The following is a 25505-nucleotide window of genomic DNA, read 5'->3' on the forward strand; positions in this document are numbered from 1 at the left end:
AAATCTGCTTGTAGCTGAAAACTTTGTGAGAACGTGGTCACCATTCTAGCCAGCAGGATATCCGGGACGTGATTTTATGAGTTCTCTGACATTCGGTGGAAGCTCTCCTTTCCTGATTTGGGTCTAGATCTGAATCTGATAACTTTTTTCTTCCAATCTAGATCTAGATATGCGAGTTTCTTAGAGGCGTTCGATCTGTGGTGGTTTAACAGGTTGTTATTGTCTCCGTATAGGAGATGGTATAGCGGATGCCGAACCTAGGCGTGCACACATTGTAAGCCATAGTTTCTATAGGAGAAGATCTCGGCGTATGCTCATCCTTTACGGTTCTAGCGATCGGCTGCAATTATTTTTTGATGCTATGACGGATCCGGTCTTTTCGGATGAGAGTCTGTTTTTTTTTTTTTGGTAAGTGATCGGATGAGAGTTTGTTTATAGCTACAGACTGTACTTTGTTGTTTTCTGGGTTTTGTCTTGTTTTGCAGCTCTTTGAGATTTGCTTTGCTTGATGACTTGTATGTTCCTTTCATATTTGATCTTGACAAATGAATAAAATTTTCTTTCCATTACAACAAAGGATAGACAAATATACTCACCAATGTGAAACATGGACAATGTGATCATGAGAATCGACAGAATTATGAAGATATTGCAAATTTATCGATTCTACATGGTTTGACGGCTTCTAACACGAATCCATAGAATTATGAAAAAAAACATATATCAATTGACAAATTCGAAAGTGACACAAAATGACATGATCTTTCCGATGCATAGGTTCTTTTGCATGCTCAAGGAAAACATAATACTCGGCATCGGCAGGGATATAAAATCTGTTAATTTAACATGTCAACCCGAATTGCCCGACCCAGGATGCATCAACATTACTGTACAAACAAACAGCAATGTCCAAACCATACGTGGCCATAAGAATTTGAGAACAAAGATGTATCAGGAAGAGGATGTCTTCTTAAAGATATGCCTCTTCAGACCTGGAATGTGGGCATTGAAGAAGTAATCCTCCCAATTTATGCTCCTCAAGTCCATTGGAAATTTATTGCGCTCTTCCATCGACATTTGCTCGATCAACTTTTGTGCATTCCTACAGTCAAACCTGTCCACGTACATTCTCATCATGTTAGACCTAACCAATACCAATATCAAGAAAAATAATATACTTACTAATTACTACCTTCCACGGTAAAACATGTAGGGCTCGTACAACTTAGCCAAGTGAATTAGACTGTCTGCCATTCTCTTGCATCTTGCTTCAAGCCTGGAATGTTGCTTTGGGTTCGAATTAGGGCAAATCCCATTGCTCAATCCGCTTTTATCCGCAATGTATTTCTGTATGTAAGAGGAGAAGCTGTCCTTCGAGCTGAAATACTCCATGGCGGTTATTCGAAACTCGTCTCCCTTGTTGTCCGTCAAGGGAGAAGCTGCGAAATGGTTGCAGGAATACTCGAAGACGTTGCCCAACGTGAGTGGATTCACCGTGGATGACGCGGCATGGTAGATGACGATGCTGGGGCCCGGGGCTCTCCCGTGCTTTGCCATGGCCGCGATGATCGCGTTCGCAACTAGATCTGCCGGTACCTGAGTGTTGTCGAGAAACAGTAATTCAGGACAAAGAATTCCATGGGGTGAAATTGCGGAAGTTGGACAACAAATTGCTTTTTCCCGCTCCTTTCAAGGTCTCTACTAGTAATATACAAAATACACTCACACATTTTGCCCAACTTACCCCGAAAAAAAAAGAAAAGAAATACTTGTTTTTCTTTAGCAACATGAATAATACACTTTCAAATCATATGTCGTGCTATAATCAAGTGAAAATATTTGTCCAAAAAATCCTAAGCCTATTATACTTTTGTCAATTTAGTCATAAACCTTTTAATTTCTTTAATTGAGTCGTAAACCTTTTTCACGTTTTGCCAATTGAGTCAATTTTTTTTTTCAATAAATTGATTCTGACATAAGATAAAAATGTCTTACTCACTCACCACGTCTACGATTGTGTCGGGGTTGAGTAGGAAACCAGGAAGTCGACCTTTCCCATAGGACAAAATCAAAGGGTCGAGCACTCTTGCAGTACATGGAAGTCAAAAATGTAACACTATTAGTTAATAAGAGTGGTGAAAAGTTCAAATATATTGGATAAAATGTAATGTATAATCACCTGTTTCCTTGAATCCATCCTGGGAAAGGCTCTTGAAAAGTACTCTCGATTATGCTAGGACGAACGATAACAATGGGTACTCCTTCTCTATTTGTGTTTATCATCATCTCCCCCATGGCCTTGGTCAGTTCATAGGTGCTCTGCCACCCATACACTCTTGCCCTAAATATATTCAAAGCAGACTTTACTTATTTATCGCCAATAATTTACATCCAAATATCTTTGTGGATGATAGAAATATTTTTCGTATATCCATTTTTTTTGTAAGAGATATAAGCGATTACTTTTAGGAAAAAAATATTTTTCGAATCATTAATTTTTCGCGAAACAAACGCCCCTAAAGGTCAAGTTATGTAAAACATCGAATATCTTTAAAGTTACTTAAAGCCACGTTTGAAATTCTTCACAATTTTGGAAAATTAAAAAGAAGTTTATCATATTAGGGGGAAATTCATGTACAAAATTCGATAACTGAAAAAGAGGAAAGCAAAATATATTTTGTACGACGGTCAATTCAATACTAAACTTTTCAATTTGGTCAATTTAGTCCTAAACCTTTCGACAATTTGCCAATATAGTCCTTCCAATCAATTTTGATTAGAAATCATTAATGTGGACGACAACTATCCTACTTAGCACGTTTGACGCCGACATAGATGATTTTTGCGAATTTAATTTTCAAATTTTTTTCTTTTTTTGTTCTTTTTCTTTCTTTCATTTTTCTTTTCTTTTTCTTATTTTTTATTTTTTTCCTATTTTCCTTCGCTGGTCTGGGCCCTCGGTGATGGCCAGCACTACTTGGCAAGGGCTACTAAGCCCTCACTTGTGCCGGTGAAGGTTCTTTTTTTTTCCTATTTTACTTCGTTGGTCTAGGCCCTCGGCGATGGCCGGCACTACTGGACGAGGGCCACTAAGCCCTCACTTTTTTCGGCAACCTTTGCCGGCCATTGCTGATGCCTAAGTGATCAGCAGAGGGAAATATGAAAAAAAAAATAAAAAAATAAAAAAGTAAAAAAAATACAAAATTGCAAAATCGCATGTCGGCATCGGTTGTGTTATGTAAGATGGCCGGTAACCACATTAGGGATTTCCAACCAAAATTGGGTAGAAGGATTACATTGAAAAATCGTCAAAATGTTTAGGACTAAACTGAAGAGTTTAGGATTGAATTGCTCGCTATAAAATAGGTTCAGGACTTCTTCTTCTTCTTTTCTTTTAGCAATTTTCCCCTGGCATGGCCATCTCTATTATAAAAAACCTTAGTCTAAGATTTGGAGAGAGATTATCACCTGGCCAAACCCATGTCTTTTAGTTTTTTGGGCACTTCATTAGAAGGAAGTGTTTCAAGCAGATCTGAAGCCAACTTCATTTCGTGATGGACGTCCAACTTGCTTCCAGTCGATGAATCTATTCTGCTCTCCCCCATTTCAAAAGCCTTCTCCATTAGTATTCCCGGCCTCTCTCCGTTCACGTACGCTACGATAACAATCGCATTAACAAAGAAAGATAATCTACCGAAATTCCAAATTTTAAACTGCACTTGGAATTCAATTCCGCGCGAGTGTTCGTTTTCCTTACTCGTAGACACGTGCAAGAAGAGCTTTAGTTTCTCGCATTTCTTGGCGAAGTCTAAAAGCCGAGAAGGCGCGATCGTGTTCGCGACGAGAGACGCGTCGTACCTGCACATATATCGCAAGGAAGTAAGTAAGTCGCATTTCCTCTATCCATCAATTACAGCATTCTTACGAACGCAAGAGAAGCGGGGACAAACAGTAGCAGAAAGAAACGTGAATGGAATGGAACAATATATGTTCAAGATTAGGGTTAAAGCCGAAGCGACGTCGGACTTGGTCTGAAATCAAATCCCACAAACATGTACCATCGTACAGAACAAAAACCAATGAAAGCTGCGTCGTTCCTTCCAACTTCTTCTTTGTGTAGGAAGAACTCAGAGAAATCAAAGATACCTTTCGTCCCAAGTTGTGTTGGCTGCTGAGTTTATGACGACATCGACTTCTCGCGTTATTTGATGAAGCAAATCATCCGCTATTCCCATATTCGACTCCCGAATGTCGCCCTTGACTGGAACAAGCTTGCTCAGCATGAAATTTGTGTATTCATCTCCATACTTCTGTTGTAGGCACTTGAACAGCTCGCACTCTATTATCTGGAAAATGAACAAGAACAAAGTTTTTCGGTCAGATCACATCGTCTCCTCTGTTCGATTAACGACGCATTCTTCTTCATGGACATTAACAATGTATGTAGCGCGCGTGGCGTTGCGTGATGTGAATCAGAATGATAAAAATTGAACAGCGCGAATCGTATTCCAGATAAACAGGCACATAATATGTATCCTCTTATGACACACCAACCTCGTCTTTGACTCTGTCCATGGCAGCCCGCTCATCTTTTGCCTTGATCAGCACGAAGATCTTCCCCACGTCGGGTGCGACGCGTAACATCTTCTCAATGAGAACTGTAAACAATAGCACGAACAAGCAACGGAGTTCGAACAGCAGAAAACGAATGAGTCCATTATCAATCATTAATATTGAGTCTAGAGATTGCTTAGCGCAGATATCTGTACTACCGCGTTCAAAGAACATCAATCCCCATCATTTCGGAAAAGAGCATTTCCAAGACCGCCACGGCATTAGGTCAGGACGAACGCATATTAAGCGGCTTATTTCCTTTACCTTTGGCAAGAAACCCAGTCGCACTGGTGACAAGATAGTTCCTTCTCTCAAGGAAGTCCATTATTCCGATACCGCCTCGTGATTCCAGAGCCATGGCAGAGGGGGCGGTGGCGTCACGGCAACTGCTGTCATCGCTATCTTTGACGGCCATGTTTCGCTTGTTAGTCCGAGAAAATCTCTGTAAACCAAAGGACGGCTCTCGAAGCCCTTTTCGAAACTCGAGGTTTCTTCGTGACATTGAAGAGAGGGAGGCACTGTTTGGTCCTCGACTAGAATGGGCTCCGATGATGGCCTGCGGTGATGAAATTGTAATAGTGGAGCTGTGAGAATGAGAGAAAGACAACATATTTTGCTGATGTTGCTGTCTGCCTACAGAGACGATTGATTGAGGTGAGTTACAATGCAGAAGTAGTGGGGATCAAATTTGTTGCTTATTTATGATCCAGCGACTAACAAATGGGAATGGGAATGCATCGCTAAAATAATTGGTGTATTATGTGTAGTCGGAGCATGTTTCCCATGCGGGAGATAATTTAAGAAGATCATGTATGGTTAGGGTAATTATGTACGTATTGAATTAGCTGTAGTTGAAGCATCTTTCCCACGAGGGAGATAATTTAAGAAGATCATGTATGGTTAGGGTAATTATGTACGTATTGAATTAGCTGTAGTTGAAGCATCTTTCCCACGAGGGAGATAATTTAAGAAGATCATGTATGGTTAGGGTAATTATGTACGTATTGAATTAGTTGTAGTTGACGCATCTTTCCCACGAGGGAGATAATTTAAGAAGATCATGTATGGTTAGGGTAATTATTTACGTATTGAATTAGCCGTAGTTGACGCATCTTTCCCACGAGGGAGATAATTTAAGAAGATCATGTATGGTTAGGGTAATTATGTACGTATTGAATTAGTTGTAGTTGAAGCATCTTTCCCACGAGGGAGATAATTTAAGTAGATCATCTATGGTTTAGTGGAATTATTATATGCATTGACTATTTCTTTGGCCAGCACAATTGTAGGAGTTCATGTGCCGGTTGGAGTCGCTTCGTTTGGCATAAATTTCGAATTCCGGCAACTGATTTTCCATCAGGTCAAAACTACAAACTATTCATCTCCTTGAGATTCATTTAGTCTATGGAACGCATTTTCAACCAAGGGAAAGTGGCTTTTCCGATTTTGAACTCCCTCTGTCCAACGCAAGTTAAGTTGGTTCTCTCCAACGGAAACTTAATTTTCCCTTTGTCCTCCTCAGAATAACCTCCGCGTCCATGACCACGTCCCGTGAGCAAATCCTTCGCCATTTTCCGTGTATTGGGTTCCCTAAATACTGGTAGAACCGAGCATTCAAACAACACTTGACTGTTTGACTTTTCAGGTACGCCATTTGCCTAGAGGTGAGCATGGTTTCGGGGTAGAATCTGGAACCTGAAATCGGCTCGATGGGAAACCTGTTCGGTTCCAAATTTCAAGCTAAGTAGGGTAAGTTCCAGGTTCCAAAAATTGAAAAACATATTCCGATGGGTAGGCTCCAGGTAGGTGGAACCTGAAACCCGTAACAAGTTTTTGCATTCTTCTTGGTATATATTTTCGCAAGATCCTGTGGAATTCCATGGCGTCCGTTTATAAGTTTGTAATATGGAAACACTAGTCGAAACTTCCATTTCCTACAATATTTGTGATTGAGGCTTTTACTTTGTTAATGTGTTATATTTATTCATGTGTCTAAACATGAGTTGAGGTTACTTGATTGTAGCAATAAGTGATGGCCATTTGATTCACCGCAATAGTTAATTAAAAATACAGGTGGCACCTTGGAAGACCTTGGAACCAACCCTAGAACTTATGACAAGATAGGTTCTAGGTTCCACGGTATGCAAGGTAGGTACCAAGTTACAAAAAATTAAGGAACATGTTTTAACGGGTAGATTACAAGTTCTAAGTGAAACTTGTGCAAAACCTAGAACCGCTCTCACCCTTACGTTTGCCATTCGCTTGACTACAATCTCACTTAGAAAACTTTGAAACACATATTGGGAAATAGGCTGTATGATCAACTCCCTCGCCAAATCTAGGCTAATATGAAAAGTAAAGATGCTTTATTCCGTTAATGAAAAAATTACCAAAAAAGTCCTAAACCTATTGTAATTGTACCAATTCAGTCCTAATTTTTTTTTTTACTAATTCAGTCTTAAAAATTTTGTACTTTTATCAATTTAGTCCACCCAGCCAATTTTAGCCGGTCGTTTGGAGCACAATATTTTAATATTTTTTTAATTTTCCTTTTTAATTTTATTTTTCTTTCTTCCTTTTTTTTTTTCTTCCCTCTTCTTCCTCCTACAACCACTTACAGGTGGCGACCGACCATGCCCACCGCTAGCGAGGTTGGTCCCGACCTTGCCAGGGGCGAGCGAGAGAGACCTCGCCGGCCCGGATCTAGCGAGGTCGATCTTGCCGATTGCTGGCTTCACCTCTGGTCAATTGCCGCCGACGACCGGCTAGAGGAGGAAGAAGAGAAAGAAAGAGAAAGAAAAGGAAAAAAGGAAAAATAAAATAAAAATTCAAAACAATTAAAAAATATTGAAAATATTATATCGCCGGATGGCCGATGTCACATCATCGCTGGCCGGCCAAAATTGATTGGATGGACTGAATTGACACAATTGCAAAAGGTTTAAGATTTAATTGGCAAAAAAAAAAAGTTTAGAACTGAATTAATACAATTGCAACGGGTTTAACACGTTTTGGGTAATTCTCCCTTTCGTTAATTGGCAAAAGAAAATTATAGGGAAAAAATAATTGAATTAATTGGTAAAGGGATAATGACATAAATATTCCCCGAACTTTGGCATAATGTGCAACGTAGTCCATGAACTTTGAATTTGTTAATTTTAGTCAAAAGTGCAATGTCATCCCTAAATTTTTAATTTATTCAATATGGTCCCTAGAGTTTTGGTACATATTTACTTTAGTCCATAAACCGTATGAAAAGGTTTAGTGCCGCCCTTTCATTAATTCAAGTTCGGAGACAACATTAAACAAATAATGTATAGCTTAAGAACTAAATTAAACATATATCAAAAGTCCATAAGCTATGTTATACAAATTAAAAGTTTAAGGATGATATTGCATATTGAGCTAAAGTTCATTGACCACATAGAATAAATTAAAGTTCAAATGCCATATCGTATATTGAACCAAAGTCCATAAGCCATTTGGGTCATTTCCTCGTTAGCAAAAGAGACACTAAATAAGGGAAGAGGGAAGGAGGGGAGCTTGCCCGGACACCGGTTGCACCTTGAGGAATTGGGGAATGGACCTATGGCTTCTAGAACCGGACCAAACCCGTCAACACAGTCCGGTTCGGGTGATTCCTGATTCGGCCGGTCCATCTTACTCACTCTTGTCACGGCCATTTTATTTCAGCCTCATCAAATGCCAAACGAGGAGAATTTATCAAATTGTGCGGATAATTAGTTCATGGGTTTGGGAGGGCTTGGCCCGTCCAAGAGCAAGCGCAAAGGGCCTGGTTCGCTCACCATGTGCTACCACCCCACTCCGTCTAGGCCTATAACCGATGCGCGTTTTTGGAGAGAACGGGCTAGTTTTAGTGACTAAGTTAAGCTCGATCTGTAGCTCGGCCCTGCCCGGCCCATCGTTCCGATTAGAGGCGTGTTCAAGTGGGGTCTTACTATCGCCAAATGGAGGATGACAAGAGGACCTGCTCCCTAGCAAAGATGCACATGAACGCCTCTCGCTTAGGGTTTCGGCTGTTGCTAATTTCTCTGCAACGGTCACTCTGCATGTAAGCCGAGAAGCTGTCCATTGAGCTAAAACACTCCATGTCGCTCGTTCTAATCTCCTCCCTTCTTGTCCGTCATAAGACGACGAAGCGACTTGGGACACGATGTGGCGGGGGCTTTGCGGTGTGCTTTACACAATGGTCACTATCATGAGGGTTGGTCGTTTGTGTGTCACCACCTCCGACCTATCCTACATATTCAACTAAGGTTGCCACTGCGATCCGCTGTTGAAGGATCTGCTGCCGCCGCCGAGGCAATAGATGAGAAAACCCATGTCGCTTCGTTGGCTTATGTTGGATGGATTTGAGAATCCAGCCCTATTTCAAAAGGACTAAAACAAAGGGTGAAAACAGAAGAAGGGAAAGGCCTGCTATTTGTTTTCTTAGGGTCTGGTTTCTGGATACTCCTCCTACCAACTGTGCTGGACCTTCAACCCGGCATTTTACCCTTGTCGAATCGAATGAATCAATCTTGGCTATGCCATAGAGTAGGCCTGCAAGTCAAAGGAGTCGGAGCTAGAGCTAATTAGTCCAAGGCGGAAAGCGGGAAAGGAGCAAAGGTGATCAGTGTGCGCGATTTTTCTCTCGTGCTTTTCTAAGAGCGGAGGAGATTCTTTCCAAGGGAAACCAAACCCCTTACAACAACGAGAGACATTCATTCACTGGCTATCTTTCTACAAGGTTGAAGAAAAGCCCAATGCCTTGCCCCCATTCGGGAGTTATCCTCGGAAGACCCTTTCTGGATCCATCCAACTTAGGCTTCACTTCTCTTCTTGGCTCTCTTCTCTTTTGTCATTACTAAGACGAAGGTAACTGCATCTTTTTAATGATCTCCTCCGATCTTCCTGGAAAAATATGGATCTTCTCCGTTTCAATGGGTGCAAATTTTGAAGGTTTAAAATGTTGGAACCAAAACAATAACACTGACTTTGGAAATTTAGAGCAAGGGCACAAGTAAAGATTGGAGGGAGAGCTTTTATTGGAATGCATATGCTTTTTGCTTCGGTGTATTTTACAAACTGAACTTCACAATCTTTATAGAGGTTGGTCGCACAGTGTCTGAAAGAAACGAAAGAAAGTCACAAAGCAATAAAATCCACAAATAAAAAAAGACAAATGAAACACACAAAATTCAAAAAAGGCAAAACACTAAATCCAAGCAATCAGAAAAAACATGCGTATCTTTCGATGAAAAATTGAATGACTGTTGTTGAGCTTTTTTTCTTCAAGCTTTCCTCTTCATTAAAGGCTTGCTACATTACTTCAGAGGCCTCTCTTTCATTGAATGCAATAATTCTTCGTCTTCCTTACTATTCATACAACATGCTGGCATTTAATCAGGACTTCTCATAGACTTCTTCATTCTTGAATTCGTGCAGCCAACCATAAATCTCGCCAGTTGGATTTCCTTTTTTGTCTTCACGGAAGAGTTTGTCAAACATGGTAATCAATTTTACTAATATTTTAACAGCCTCCCTTAGAATTGATTTTCATAATCAACAACACCAAGCATCTACTTCAAGCCGTTGAAGCTAACGCCATGTATTCTACTTCAGTTGTCGAGAGTGCAACAACTTGTTATGTTTTCGAGGACCGAGAAATTACTCTTGATCCAAGAAAGAAAGCGTATCCTGAAGTTATAGGATAAATTTCAATTTTAGGAATTTAAGGAACATGCGAAATCGACATGGCGGGGTCGATTGCAACATTAATACGCAGCAATAGTTACGGGATAAGTTTCAAGTTTCAAAAGTCCAAAATATGCGAGCATATGATAGGTCCTAGAGCACAATGTCATCTCCACCTTGCACTCACTCGGAATCCCACGCTGAGGACTTTTGTCTCGGAGCTGGTATTGCATGGTCTGTGGGCCAAGCTAGTTCAAATTTGCAAGGCTGGGGAGTAGCTGTGGGCACACAGAAGCTGTTAATTATGTCTCGAGTTTTTTTTTCGTAATTTGGATAAATATCCAAGATTGGTCGTACCTCAAGTTCTTGTATTTTCTGTTGAATGGGCTTATCTATATTTGGTGTTTCAAGAAGATTTGACCAAGTCAAATGGTCTTGGATATCTTTAACTAGCATAAAGAAAGATAGTGCTCTTTATTTCTTTGTGCGTGCAAGTAGAAAGTTTGTGGGCCCAGCGTGGGAGGAACAAAAGAGAAAAAAGGGAAGGGTTTTGCTTCCCCTTTTTGTGAAACCTGCAGAAGCCGCGCAAATCAAGAGAAAGAAGGACGCCGCACAGTAGCCTTCGTACACAGGAGAAGAAGAGAGAACCAAGAACTCTGCGTGTTCTTGGTTTCGGGCTGTACGACCGCAAAGGGATTTGTGCTTCGTGAGTTTTACTATATCCAATTAAGTTGTTTATTTGTGAACACTTAGGGTTTGGGTATAATCTAGGTGCGGAAACCGGCGTTTGGCGATTGTAATTTTCTCGATTATGTGGATTGTTCTTTGGCTCTCCCGTGGGAGTATTCGGACCACCACGATCTCGCTTTTTGTTATCGTTATTTTTGGTTTTTGTTGATTTATTTAATTGTATATTACAACAGAAGCAACTCAACCCGTAAATAACACAAATGTCACTCGAAAGTATAACGATAAAGCATACCATCGTCAGGTCTTCATTCTTATTTCTGAATCGAGAGACAATGGAACTTTCACACTTCCAGATACATTACAATTCTAAAGATTGCACGTGGAGCGACGACTTCTGATTCAAATTGACACGATGGAAATGGATATCAATCGACAAGTTCGAAATGAAACATAAGCTGACACGATTTTTGAATAAACCATTTACTCTACATTTTCACCAGGAATCCAGATTGCCAGCCCTGTAATTTATCAACAGTATTGTAGGGCAAGACGAGGATAGATCAAGACGAGGATGCCTTTTTGATGACATGCCTCCTTAGACCCGGAATATGGGCATTTGCGAAGTAATCATCCCAATTTATGCTCCTCAAATCCGTTGGAAATTTATTGCCCTCTTCGGTCGACATTTGTTCCATCAACTTTTGGGTATTCCCACTGTCGAACCTGTCAATACACAATCTATCTATGTTAGTCCCAATCAGTTACCAAATATGGAGAATTAGTGAAAAAGTCATAAACTTATTGCATTTGTGTCAATTTAGTCCTAAATTGTTCGGTTGTGTCAACTGGATCTTAAACCCTTTGATAACTTGCCAATTTAGTCATTTCAACCAATTTTGATTGGAAATTGCAAACATGGATGCGAACCTTCACATGTGGCACGATCGATATTGAGGTGAAAATTTTTATTAAATTTTTTGACATTTTTATTAATTTTCTTTTCTTTTTTTATTATTAAGGGCCGACAAGGGGCCGCCGGCCAAGGCCCAACGACCCCCGCTAATAGCTAGCGTGGGTTGCGGCCCTCGCTGACCTTGCTCAACTATGAGTGAGGGCCACATAGTCCTCACCGACCATTGAGCGAGGACAGCGAGGACTATGCGGCCCTCACTCACATTTGAGCAAGGGGAGCAAGGGTTGCGACCCTTGCCCACGGCGGTGAGGGCCTGCGGCCCTCATCCAATGGCCGACGGGGGTCGGCAGGCTTCTGATGGTGGCCGGCGACCCCTTGCTAGCCGGTAGCCCTTTGCTAGCTGTTAACAAAAAAAGAAAGGTAAGAAAAGAATTTCTCTTTCTAAAAAAATCAGAAATTTTCCACGTCAACCTTGGCCATGCCACGTAAGATACTCGGCATCGACGTCATCAATTTCTAGCTAAAATTAGCCGGATAAACTATATTGACAAATTGTTAAAAGGTTTAATACTAAATTGACAAAATTAAAAAGTTTGATACTGAATTGAAAAAAGTGCAATAGGTTTAGAAGTTTTTTGGGCAATTTTCTGGTTACCAGTATCACACCAAAAAGAATGCTCTCTGCATTGGTCAAAAAATGATTTTGCTTCGACAAAAAAATGTGATTTTGCTAACGCATATCTCAAACACCCAAAACACCCATTAACGAAATTTTGCAAAATTCAGTGCACAGATTTTGTTTTGGATATTATGTGTGCATTATATTGCACTCCACTATAATATAAACATAAATTAGTTTTAATGATTATTATTACCTTGCATGGTAGAACATGTAGGGCTCGTACAACTTAGCCAAGTGAATTAGACTCTCTGCCATTCTCTTGCATCTTGCCTCAAGCCTGGAATGTTGCTTTGTGTTTGAATTAGGGCCAATTTCTGTGCTCAAGCCACTTTTCTCTACTATGTATTTCTCTATGTAAGAGGAGAAGCTGCTTATTGAGCTGAAATACTCCATGTCAGTAATTTGAATCTCATCTCCTTGGTTGTCCGTCAAGGGAGAAGCCGCGAAATGGTCGCGGGAATACTTGAACATGTCGCCCATCGTCATCGGATTCACCGTGGATGACGCCGCGTGGTACACATCAATGCCAGGGCTCGCGGCTATCCCGTGCTTTGCGATGGCCGCGAGGATCACATTCGCTACTAGGTCTGCCGGTACCTGAGTGTTGTTGAGAAACAATAATTCAAGACAAAGAAATCCATTGTGCAAAATTGCAGAAGTTGGGTGACAAATTGCTTCCACCCCACCCCTCAAGACCTCTGGTAGTAAAATACCAAATACACCTTCATATGTAATGTTTAATGGAACAACTGTGTCCCACACGTTTCCTAAACTTACCACAAAATACTAATTTATTTTTTTAAAACAGCTGACAATAATCTTACAATATTTTTTTTCATTTCAGAACAGAAGGTCTTGAGTTCAAATCTTTCTTGGCTCTATTTATCTCAATTATTCTATATTTTCATGCTTAGTCTTGGTCAAAGTCCAACCAACGCTTAGTCTTAAACCGTGCCTTGAACCCTAAAATAAAAATGGATTGCTCACTCACCACGTCCATAACTGTGTTGGGGTTGACTAGGAAACCAGGAAGTCGACCTTTCCCATAGGACAAGATCAAGAGGTCGAGCACTCTTGCGGCACATGAAAGAGAAACTTATCTTAATTAGCATCAGCAAATTTGTGGTTATTATTGTAATTATTATTTATGCCGAAAAAAGTAAACGAGTAATAATAAAAAAAGCACCTGTAACCTTGAATCCATCCAGGAAAAGGCTCTCGAAAAGTACTCTCGATTACGCTGGGACGAATGATTACAACGGGTACTCCTTCTCTATCTGTGTTTATCATCATCTCCCCCATGGCCTTGGTCATTTGATATACATTCTGCCACCCATACATTCTTGCCCTGAACTCATACATGGTTAATAAATTCCGGGCGAGTGGTCATTTTCAGAAAAATGTTTCAGAATAAGTTTTCATTTTAGGGGACAAAATTCTTGAATTAAAAAGAAGCAGTCGGGTAGTTGTTTCCATACGACCTTTACATCATCCCATTTTTCTTTTCTTGAGACTTCCATGATTTGATTTTTATTCAATTTCAACGCCCAGAACTTTTTGAAAACGTATGAGTACCGATGAGTGAAACGTATATAAATATTTTCATAATTTATTGCCAAAATTTAAGTGTCAACAAGGCTAAAATAGTTTTGCGGTTTTCAAATATTGGGTAAGGCCAAAATCTAGGTGTTAACAAGTCTAAAATAGTTTCATGGTTTTCGATTATTGGGTAAAGCCGTCTATGTTAATTCAACCTTGGGTTAAAATTGGAGGTAGATGTTCACCTGGCCAAACCAATCTCCTTTAATTTCTGAGGCACTTCATTTGGAGGGAGTGTCTCGACTAGATCTGAAGCCAAATTTATTTCGTAATGGACGTCCAACTTGCTTTGAGTCGACGAATCTATTCTGCGCTCCCCCATTTCAAAAGCCTTCTCCATTAATATTCCCGGCCTCTCTCCATTCACATATGCTATCAATAATGAAAATGATAACGATGATGATAATGATAAAAAAAAAAATGGGGATAAACGAACCGAAATGTACAGTTTCATTTTTCCTTCGCATGAATTTTCGAAACAAGCGTTCATTTTTCTTACTCGTCGACAAGTGCAAGAAAAGGCTTAGTTTCTTGCATTTCTTGGCGAAGCTTAGGAAGCCGAGAAGGTGCAATGGTGTTCGCGACGAGAGCTGCATCGTACCTACACATGTATCGCAAGGAGTGAAATGTATCAGCTAAAGTATTCATAGGAATGGGAAAGGACAGTAGCAGAAGAAAAATGAATTGAACCGAACGTATTTTCGAGATTAGGGTTTTGATTTCGGTCGAAGCCATGTTGAGTCGGGCTCGTGGAACACAAACAGTGAAAGCTATGTCATTGTCATCCCTTCCTCCTTCATTTTGTATGGGAATAACAGAGAAAAATTCAAGATACCTCTCATCCAAAGTGGTGTTGGCTGCTGAGTTTATGATCACATCGACTTCTCGCGTAATTTGGCGAAGCAAATCATCGGCTATTCCCATATTCGACTCCCGGATGTCGCCCTTCACTGGGACAAGCTTGCTCAGCATGAAATCTGTGTATTCTTCTCCATACTTTTGCTGCAGGCACTTGAACAACTCGCACCCTATAATCTGGAAAATAGAGAAGAACAGAGGTTCTTGGTGTTCGGAAAGAGCACGTTTTCCTTCATGAACATTAACAATGCAACTTAGCACGTGGCCTGCACATGCACATGCCTGCACATGCACATGCAGGTAATATGTGTCGTCTTACGACACACCAACCTCTTCTTTGACTCTGTCCATGGCAGCTCGCTCGTCTTTTGCCTTGATCAGCAGGAATATCTTCCCCACGTCGGGAGTCACGCGTAAAATCTTCTCGATGAGAACTGTGAACAATAGTGTCAACAAGCAATGGAATTGGAACAGCAGAAAACGAATGAGTTCATTATCCATCATTAATGTTGAGTCTAAAGACTGCTTAGCGTAGATATCTGTATCATCACATTCAAAGAACATCGATTCCCATCTTTTCGTAGAAGGAGAATTTCCAAGACCAGCACAACATTAGGTCAGGATGAACACATCAAGCGGCTCAATTCCGTTACCTTTCGCGAGAAACCCAGTCGCACCGGTGACAAGATAGTTCCTTCTCTCAAGGAAGCCAACTATTCCAATGCCATCTCGCGATTCCCGAGCCATATCCGTGATGGCAGCGGGGGAGGCGGTGGCGGCAACACCAACGTCACGGCCATTGCCATCATCTTTATCTTTGATGGCCATGTTTCGCGAAGGTACGATGTTTCGGTCGTTATTTCGAGGAAATCTCGGTAAATGAAGGAACGGTTCTTGAAACCCTAGTTGAAGCTCAACGTTTCTTGGTGACATTGCAGAGAGGAAGGTGTTGTGTTCCCCTCGATCGGAATGGGCTCTGATGGTTGTGATCGGCAATGGAATCATGGCAGCGGAAGCGTAAGAACGAGAGAAGGACAACATTTGGCTGATGTTCTTGTTTTGGCTAGAGAGACGATCGATGGAGGTGAGGTACAGTGCAAAAGTAGGGCAAGAAGCCTGTTTCTTATATAACCAAGTGGTTAACCATTGGAGCCCATGTCCTCAAGTTATTACAATGCTGGTCGGAGATTAATCGTATCCGAACAAAAAGGTTTTGCAATGGGAACGCAGAGAAAATGCATTTGATTTTTTTTTGGCTGAAGTCACGAGATAATTTGAGAAGATGAACAAGGGTTTAGTTTGATTATATTTGTATTGACTAGCTATAGCTGAAGCACCTTTTCCACGCACAAGATTATTTAAGTAGATCGTCCATGATTTGAATCTTAAACTAATCATCTCCGACCAGATACTCGTCACTCCTGTGTCCCACCAACTAATCACGACTACGTTCCTTTGTATATTAAATGTGTTTGCATATGGCGCTTTGCAGATCAACCTTGAAACCTATTCCCCAGATAATATCGCGTTAAGTTCTATTTAATCTTATTTGTTTTGCAGAAAATGAATGATTCGGAAAACATTTTCCTAAAAATAACCGCTTGTATTGATTACAAAAACATATGAACAAATAAAATATTTTTCCCATCCATGAAAATATTTGTACATAAATAGTTATCAATTATGTAAGCATTTTCTATTGGCTAATTATTTCAAGTGATATAAATGATCATTTTCAGGAAAAATGTTTTGCGGATCATCCATTTTTCTAAAAAAAAAAAAAAATGGAGCCTTAGTCTTGAAAAAAACTTCTTTTGAAAATATTATTTTTAACAAAGTTTTTTTTTTTTTTTTGTGTGAAGTAAATGGAGCCTAAATTTCGAATTTTTTATTATTATTATCAAGGGTCGAATATGGCTTGAAGTTAAGGGCCCGTTTGTTTCACGGAAAATGAATAATTTGAAAAACATCTCAAAATGAAAACGATAGCTTCTATTATTTATGAAATTGAATGCACACAAAATATTTTCGTTGTCTACGAAAATGATTAGACATGAATTATTTTCGTTAATGAAAATATTTTTTATCAACTAATTATTTCAAGTGATATAAGATATCATTTTTCAAAAAATAACTTTCAAATTATCCTTTTTTCGTGAAACAAATGAAGAACAACAAGGCAGACACTCCCCCACAGCTGTCGTTGAAGCATCTTTCCCATGCATGAGATAATTCAAGAAGATCATCCGTGATTAATAAGCTAATTACCTCTTAAACTAAGTATCCATAATTAATCAATCGGAATTGACGGCAGTTGACTTGTCTTCCTCACATTTGTCTCCTTCCTACTAAACGAAGCTTCTCGTGCAATGCACAGGGATAAAATTAATTAGTTCATTTTTTTATCAAATTAATACACGGAATTATTGAAGCATGTTCCCATTACACGAGACAATTTAAGAGGACCATGTATGATGAATCATCGAACTTAGACTTCTTAAATGAATTATCCCTAATCAGTTTATTGAAATCGATGGTGTTAGACATAATTAGGAGATTCTTCGTATCTTCAACATCCACGAATACGAATGTAAATGAGCGAATTCGTTCAGAAAGTGTACAAAAAAGTGAAATGAATGATAACGTGCGTCTTCGGATTCACTAGTTGATTTAACCGTGCTTTGCGCGTGCATAATCAAAAGCTTAATTTGTTAGCATATGTAGGCAATATGACGTAATCATCTTCAATTTCACGTCGGAAATTTTTATAATTGCACATGAATTCACCTTCCGGTATCATCAAGGGGCAATGAATTTTGCATTGGAATTACCATAACACCAAACATCATAATAATGAAAAAAAAAAATCTAAGTAAAGAAAATATGCACTGACTATTGAAATTTACTGCGGGGATTAGAATCCACGTCCACCTCGTCAACACTTTAATGATTTAATTTAATTATTCCAACTTTTCGATTAGATTAATTTTCATAAATGCGCGGAGAAAATTACTCTACCCATTTATATTAGCTAAACTAGTGTAGTGGGTTTTGATTTACATTTGACGGGAAAAAAAAAGGTACTCGACACTATAGTAAGGACAAGACATCATTGGAATGATTTTACATGTAATGCATACATTCGAACTTTTTCGATTCGACTAGTTTTCATAAATACGTGGAAAAATTTACTCTACGCATATATATCAGCTGAATTAATGTAGTGAGTTCTTTATCGGTGACTCTATCGTCATACATTAGGCTTCAATTTTATAATTATGGAATAGGAGATTTAAGTGGAAATTCCCACTTACCTAACGAAGAGATGTAAAGATGTTGTGTCAGCATTATTTACTCAAACTTTTTTCTTTGGTATCATGGATCAAGTGAAGTCCGGAAAAGCTTTTGCAAATTTCAATTTGTCCACTTCCTTATGCGATTTTAAGGACGCTCTCCCCCTCATCGACTTAATACATTCGGGATTTTACTCACGTGGTGCTGCTCTCAACAAAATTCGAGGCTAGAATCAAAAGGAGATGAACGAATTTCCTTAACATCATCTTTACTAAAGATTCCACACTAAGATTCCACACTGCCTAGGACATCGCCGGTTGTCTTTGCTTTTCTATTATAGTTTGCAAAAGACGGAGACTCGGCAGAAGGCGTCAATGCTTTTCTATTATGACTAGCAGTAGCACCACATGCTAATGCCTGACCCCACCTGTATCATGCACCACACAAATCCAAACGCAGGACAGAGAAACAACTTACTTACATGTGGAAACGAAGAAGGAAACTGATGAATTCCACATTAAAAATTGCGTGCCCTGCTAATGCCTGACCCCACCTATCTGCCACAAAATCAAACGCAGGACAGCGAAACAACTTACTTAAAAAAAGAAAAGAAAAAAAAAAAAATTCCACATTAAAAATTTTAGAGTGCTTGATTAGCTAAGAGGAAATTGGATTTTAGCTTCAATGCTTTGATAGAAGTCGATTTTAAAAGGCCTGAGCTACTAGGATGAAAGGAGACGACATGTATAAATGTAGATTATGCATAAGCCAGCAACAAGATGATGCGCGACACATTTTAGCTTGCGACCATGTATATTGTTTTCACTTCTCCATGGATCCTATGTTGAATGCTCCACCGCAAGCTATCATCTCTAGCTAGAGGCATCCACCATGCGATCGGCACGTGACCTATGTTGGATATTTCAGCAGTTTTGAAATATTCTTTTAAAGTGGTTTTAATAGAATTATAACTGCAATGATTAGCCATCGTTATTTCTAATGGTCAGTTTTCCAACGGTCATATAACAACTTTATAATGTACAATTTATTCTTCAAAAAACCTTCATTATTCTATAACTGCTATAGACCAATCATATTCTTCTATTATTACGAATTGATTTATAATGGTTTTGCAACAATTTCATAACCACTCTCTCTCTTGTTTTGCCTATAAAATTGAACATCAAACCTCAATCCTTGCGATAGAGAATTTTCATTTCCTCCACACATCTTTCATTCTGTTGTTGGGTTATAAACATAAAGTTGTTCCGGTTCCTTTTAATATTCGATTAGGTTAACTAAATCGCGCTGAAAATCTCTAAAATAACCTTTTCTTATTTTTTCTTTTTCATTTCTTTTCTTTTTTCATTTTTGGGGCTAAGGACCGGCAGCCCCTGGGCAAGGGCCGGCGGGGATAGCTGGCATCCGCCGGCCCTCAACTCGAAAAAGGAAAAAAGGAAAGAAAATAAAGAAAAGGAAAAACAAAAATAAAACTAAAAATCGAGAATCGATCTGAACTAAACAGAACCGAACTGAATTTTTGATTCAGTTCATATTCAGTTTAGAGAGAGATTCGGTTTAGTTTAAGCTTGCACGCTAATGGTTCTGTTCGGTTCGGTTTAGTTCGTTTTTTTTTTTTTTTTTGAAAAATTAACACCCCTATGTCAGGTCCTAAAGTAATTAGTTCATTTTTATCAACGTGTTATCCAGAGTTATACCCGAGAAGAAATGTCGAAAAAGGAACGCACAGCCAAAAGAAATAAATATATATATTTACGATGAATCATCGAACTTAGACTTCTTAAATTAATTATCCCTAATCAGTTGACCTTGACTGCGGGGATTAGAATCGGCGTCCACCTCTTCAACACTTTAGTGATTTTAATTTAATTATTTAGAGTTTCGAATTGGAATATAAACGATAAAAATCCTTTCATTTAGTAATGTTATATCCCTATTATCTGTTTTTTTCTTTTTACACATCCTATTATTCCTTAACCTAAATTCACATGTAATGCATACATTCGAACTTTTCCATTAAACTAATTTTCATAGAATCGTGGACAAATTTCCTTGACGCATATATATTAGATGAATTAATGTAGTGGGTTCTTTATAGGTAGGTCTATCGTTACATGTTAGGCTTCCATTTTAAATTTATGGAATAGGAAATTCAAGTGGAACTTCCCTCTTATCTAACAAAGGGATATAAAAATGTTGTGTCGACATTATTTTTCTTAACTTTTTTCTTTGGTATAAGGAGTAAAGTGAAGTCCGGATCACCTTTCGGGCATTTCAATTGGTCCACTTCCTCATGTGATTTTAAGGACGCGCTCCCCCGCATCGACTTAATACATTTGGGTTTTTACTCATGCGGTGCTGCTCTCTACAAAACTCGAGACTAGAATCACAAGGAGATGAACGAATTTTCTTAACATCTAGTTAATCATCTATTGAGAAAACATCATCTTTAGTAAAGATTTCACACTGCTTGGGACATCGCCGGTTGTCTTTGCTTTTCTATTATAGCTTGCAAAAGACAGAGACTCGGCAGAAGGCGTCGATGCTTTTTTATTATGACTAGCAGTAGCACCACATGCTAAATTCGGACGCCACCTATATCATGCACCACACAAATCCAAACGCAGGACAACGAAACAACTTACTTTCATGCTAAGAAGAAATTGGATCGAAGTTTCAATGCTATGTTAGAATTCGATTTTAAAAGACCTGAGCTACTAGGATGAAAGGAGATTCATACTTGTATAAATGTAGATTTATGCAAATGCAAGCAACAAAGAAGATGCAGGACATGTTTTAGCCCGCAACCATATCGATTTTACTTCTCCATGAATCCTATGTCGAATGCTCCACCGCAAGCTATCTGTTAGGAATCGTGCACCAATTCCAGAAAAATAACCTAAGCAAACAATTCACACTAGCAGAATATAATAATAAAAAAACATAATCAAAAGAACATACTAGAGCATTTCTTATCGAAATTCACCCAAACTTAGACTACGTCTTCGTGTAGAGGCACTCTGCGAATCCACTAGTCTTCGAGAAAAGTAGGAATACAATTGATTATCTTCTCACAAGATCTGGGCACAAAGAGATTGAGAACACCCATAAAGCCGTCACGACTTCTCTTTTTCTTTTTCTCTCTATACTACTTTGCGCTTCTCCTTCTGCTATTTGTTGACACCTAAATTTTGATTTTTAAGAAAATTGTTCATTTAAGCATAAAATGAGAATTAGTTATAGTTCTACAAAATTAATTTTTCATGCATTGCATATTTATTTTGTCATTGATATTTATTTAGGTCACAGGAATGATCTCGTTGCACGTGTCCAAGAGGGATTACCATGGAAAGAAAGGAGGTAAGGCATAGAGAATAACAATGGGAGTCGTGGTTTTGTGAGTAAGATGTTTTGACAAATCATAACAAGAGGCCCATGATGCTTTGATTTGGTCATATAACTTTACTGTGGTAATTTTATCTCAAATCTAGCCCATTTTTGGTCATTGAAGCCTTTAGTTTATTACTGTTGAATTAATTAAGGCCCAAAGACCTTGAAATTACTGAGGTAGCCCATAAAATGGAAGAAATTTGCCAACCCATGATGACATCACTTTGCTGAAATTGATAGGTGTTTGGTTGATTAGGACTCTTTAGGTCAAATTCAATTTATTAGAGTCTTATCTTAACAAAATTTTATCTCTATTTGGCTGCAAATAACAGAAAATTTTAGTGGATGCGGACTCTTAAAATCTAGGCTTCATTCTCCTTATTGATGGCTACTACATCTATATCGCTAATATATGAGATATAGCTTTTAACCAAGAAGCAAAAGAAATGGTAAAAGACAAAAAAGCCCTTACTAATAAATTTGGCTTCACCGCCCGCCCCATCATCGCCGGTTGGAGGCATCAATGGTGAGATCATCGGCATGTGACCTACTCTCTCTTTCACTTTGATCTGCCTTGCTCACCTCCTCATTTGGAAGTTTTTTAATTGGGATAAGTGCAATAGAAAGTTCTAAAATTTGTGACAAAAAAAAGTGCAGTTGAGTTCTAAAACTTTCAAAAAGTGCAAGTCATAAAGCTTGTCAAATTGATGCAATGAAGTCATTCTGTTAACTTCATTAATTTGACTAATGGAAAATGCAGATGTGATTTTTTTTTCTCTCTCCTACATGGCATATGTTAACTTCATCTTAATGAACTTTTAAAAAGTGTAATGAAGTCCTAAAACTTGTTAAATCGATGCAATCAAGTCATTCCATTGACTTAGTCTAATTTGATTAATGAAAAATACTGACATGGCTTTTTTTTTTTTTTTAATTTTCTCTCTCCCACATGGCATCCTACATGGAATTAAGCTTAACTAAAGCACCTAAACGGCATCATTTTGATCCAAATCCTAATTTGTTTTCAAATTAGGACTGATTGAACAAACAAAGAGAGAGGGTTAAGGATTTTCATGTGGATTTGCCATACAAATAAATTTATTACCATATGTCATCCAGCTCGGCCATATCATGGTAAAATTTAACAAAGGGTAAATGTGTCACACGTGTACTAATTTGAAGTTTTTAGTGACCCAAAAATTAGTTTGGGGTAAATTTATCCTACATAAATTTATCACAGCGTACCCCAAAACAACCCACCCACACACAAAAACCCTAGGTCTTCCTCTTCATGGAGCATACTCCTTCATCATTGCCTTCATCTTCATGATTAGGTATCAGAACTCGTTCGAGTACACCATTATCTTTGGTAATCTTCTCACCTCCGACTGTTTTTTTAGGTCATGCTTCTCTTCGATGCACTTCCGAACAAAGCAAATGAACATATTAATTTGGTGATTTGGATAAGTTTGCCAAACAAAATCAGAAATAAAAAAGTTCAAGGTGAGAAGACTCATTGACAATGGCCAACGGGGTCACCAGCACCTCGGTGAGCGTCGTTGGTGACCTCGTTCACCATCGCCGATGCCCCAACAGCGATGAGGCTGTGGCTCCCTCTTGTATTATTTTTTTAAAATTTAGCTGTTTAATTTAAACTAAATTTTAGGTTAGAATTGAGATTTTGATTAAAATGACGTTGTTTAAGTGCGTAGTTAACCTTAATGCCATGTAAAACACCATGTAGGTGAGAGAAAATAATTTAAAAAAAAAAATCATGTCAACATTTTTTGTTTATGGAAGAACTTGATCGCGCCAATTTGACAAGTTTTTGAATTTGATTGCATTTCATTAAAGTTCTAAGACTCAATCACACTTTCTTAACAAGTTTAGGGCATCCAACGAACTTATCTTGTTTTTAATCACAAGGTTTGTGGGGATATCAATTATTGATTATAGATTCCCTGTTGACTGTCATATACTAGTCGCATAAGGGATGTACAAAACACTATATCGGGTTTCGTTTGTTTCGTCGAAAATTAATAATTTAAAAATTATTTTCCTCAAAATGATCACTTACAAAAAAAAAAAAGGAATGAGCCAAAAATGTTTCCATCATCAACTTTTCCTCAAAATGATTGCTTACAAAAAAAGAATGAACGAAAAATATTTTCATCGTCCACGAAAATATTTAGATATAAATTTATGTTGATGGTGAAAACATTTTTCATTAACTAATCATTTCAAGTGATACAAGCAACAATTTTCAAGAAAATATTTTTCAAATCATTTATTTTTCACGAAATAAATAGTCTCGATGTGCTTGCATTTTCGTATTTTGTAGTGGGATGGAAGTCATGTGCTTCCATATGTGAATCACATCCACTTTTAACATGGAAGCGACGATCCAATTAACGATAATGTTATTTCCTTATTCTAAGTTCTTGTTACACATTTGTTATTCTTCAGTAACTTCGTGCATATGTGTTCGATAATTAGTAGTCATCTCTCAATGAAATAATTCATTCTATGAGTTATTTTGCCGATAACACGAATGATTTTCATTTGAGAGAGGAAAAAGAAGTACCTGAATACTGTAGGGACTAGTGGTGTGCAAAAGAACCAGAAATCATCCAAATCAGACCAAATCATCCGATTCTAAGCTTATTATATGAGATGCGTTTACATGTCGCGCTTTGTAGCTCAACCTCGAAGCCTACTCCACTGATAATATCACACAAGTTTGATCTAATCTTGTTTGTTTCGCAGAAAATGAATAATTTTGAGCTTATTTTCCTAACAAATCAAATAATTTTTCTTGAAAATAACTTCTTTTGAAAACATTTTTTTAACAAAGTTCATTTTCCGTAGTGCCGAGATTATCCAGGCAACAAGGCAGGCACTCCGCAAATCGTATTGTATTGAGTTGCTGTAGCTGAAGCATCTTTCCCATGCATGAGATAATTTAAGAAGATCATCCGTGATTAATAATCTAATTACCTCTTAAACTAAATATCCCTAATTAATCAATTGGAATTGATGGCAGTCTTCTGTGGACTTGTCTTCCTCGCATTTGTCTCCTCACGACGCTTCTCGTGCAATGCACAGGGACTAAATTAATTAATTCATTTTTTGTCACATTAATGTACATAATTATATCCGAGAAGAAATGTCGAAATGGGAACGCAGAGCCAAAAGAAATATATGTGGATTGACTAAGGTAGTTGAAGCATGTTCCCATTACATGACATAGTTTAAGAAGACCAGAACTTAGACTTCTTTAAATAATTATCCCTAATCAGTTGATTGAAACTAATGGTGTCGGACATAATTAGGAGATTCTCCATATCTTTCTTCATCGTAGAACATCCTCAGAAACTAGTGTAAATGAGCGGATTCGTTCAGAAATTGTACAAAGAAGTGAAATGAATGGTGACGTGTGTCGTTGAATTCACTAGATGATTTGCCCGTGCTTTGCGTGCGCATAATCAAAAGCTTAATTCATTAGCATATGTAGGTAATACGAGGTAAACGTCTTCAATTTCGCGTCAGAATTTTTTATAATTGTTACATAAATTCACCTTCCAGTATCATGCTACTTCAATAGATTAGTTCTGTCTATAGATTGGACATGAAACTCTCGTTATTAGGTCAGCTGAATGGCCCTTGTAGCTGCTTCCAGTAACATCAAGGGGCAATGGATTTTGCATTGGAATTACCATAACACCAAACATCATAATAATGAGAAGA

General features: G+C 38.4%; 1 protein-coding gene and 1 pseudogene across 1 annotated transcript; both read right to left on the reverse strand.

Annotated features, from left to right (window-relative positions):
• Positions 1-625: 625 nt before the first annotated feature.
• Positions 626-5234, reverse strand: LOC115728760 (fatty acyl-CoA reductase 2, chloroplastic-like). The gene is made up of 9 exons (XM_048279625.1): positions 4879-5234; positions 4555-4658; positions 4147-4346; positions 3758-3858; positions 3469-3655; positions 2180-2341; positions 2004-2085; positions 1193-1596; positions 626-1114 (listed from the first exon to the last, which is right to left on the reverse strand). Exons 1-9 carry the CDS (start codon positions 5222-5224, stop codon positions 952-954), a joined length of 1749 nt encoding a protein of 582 aa, XP_048135582.1. The 5' UTR covers positions 5225-5234; the 3' UTR covers positions 626-951.
• Positions 5235-11304: 6070 nt separating this feature from the next.
• Positions 11305-16180, reverse strand: LOC115730274 (annotated as a pseudogene).
• Positions 16181-25505: the final 9325 nt, after the last annotated feature.

This window comes from Rhodamnia argentea, chromosome 5, assembly GCF_020921035.1.
Source record: "Rhodamnia argentea isolate NSW1041297 chromosome 5, ASM2092103v1, whole genome shotgun sequence".
Classification (NCBI taxonomy): domain Eukaryota; kingdom Viridiplantae; phylum Streptophyta; class Magnoliopsida; order Myrtales; family Myrtaceae; genus Rhodamnia; species Rhodamnia argentea.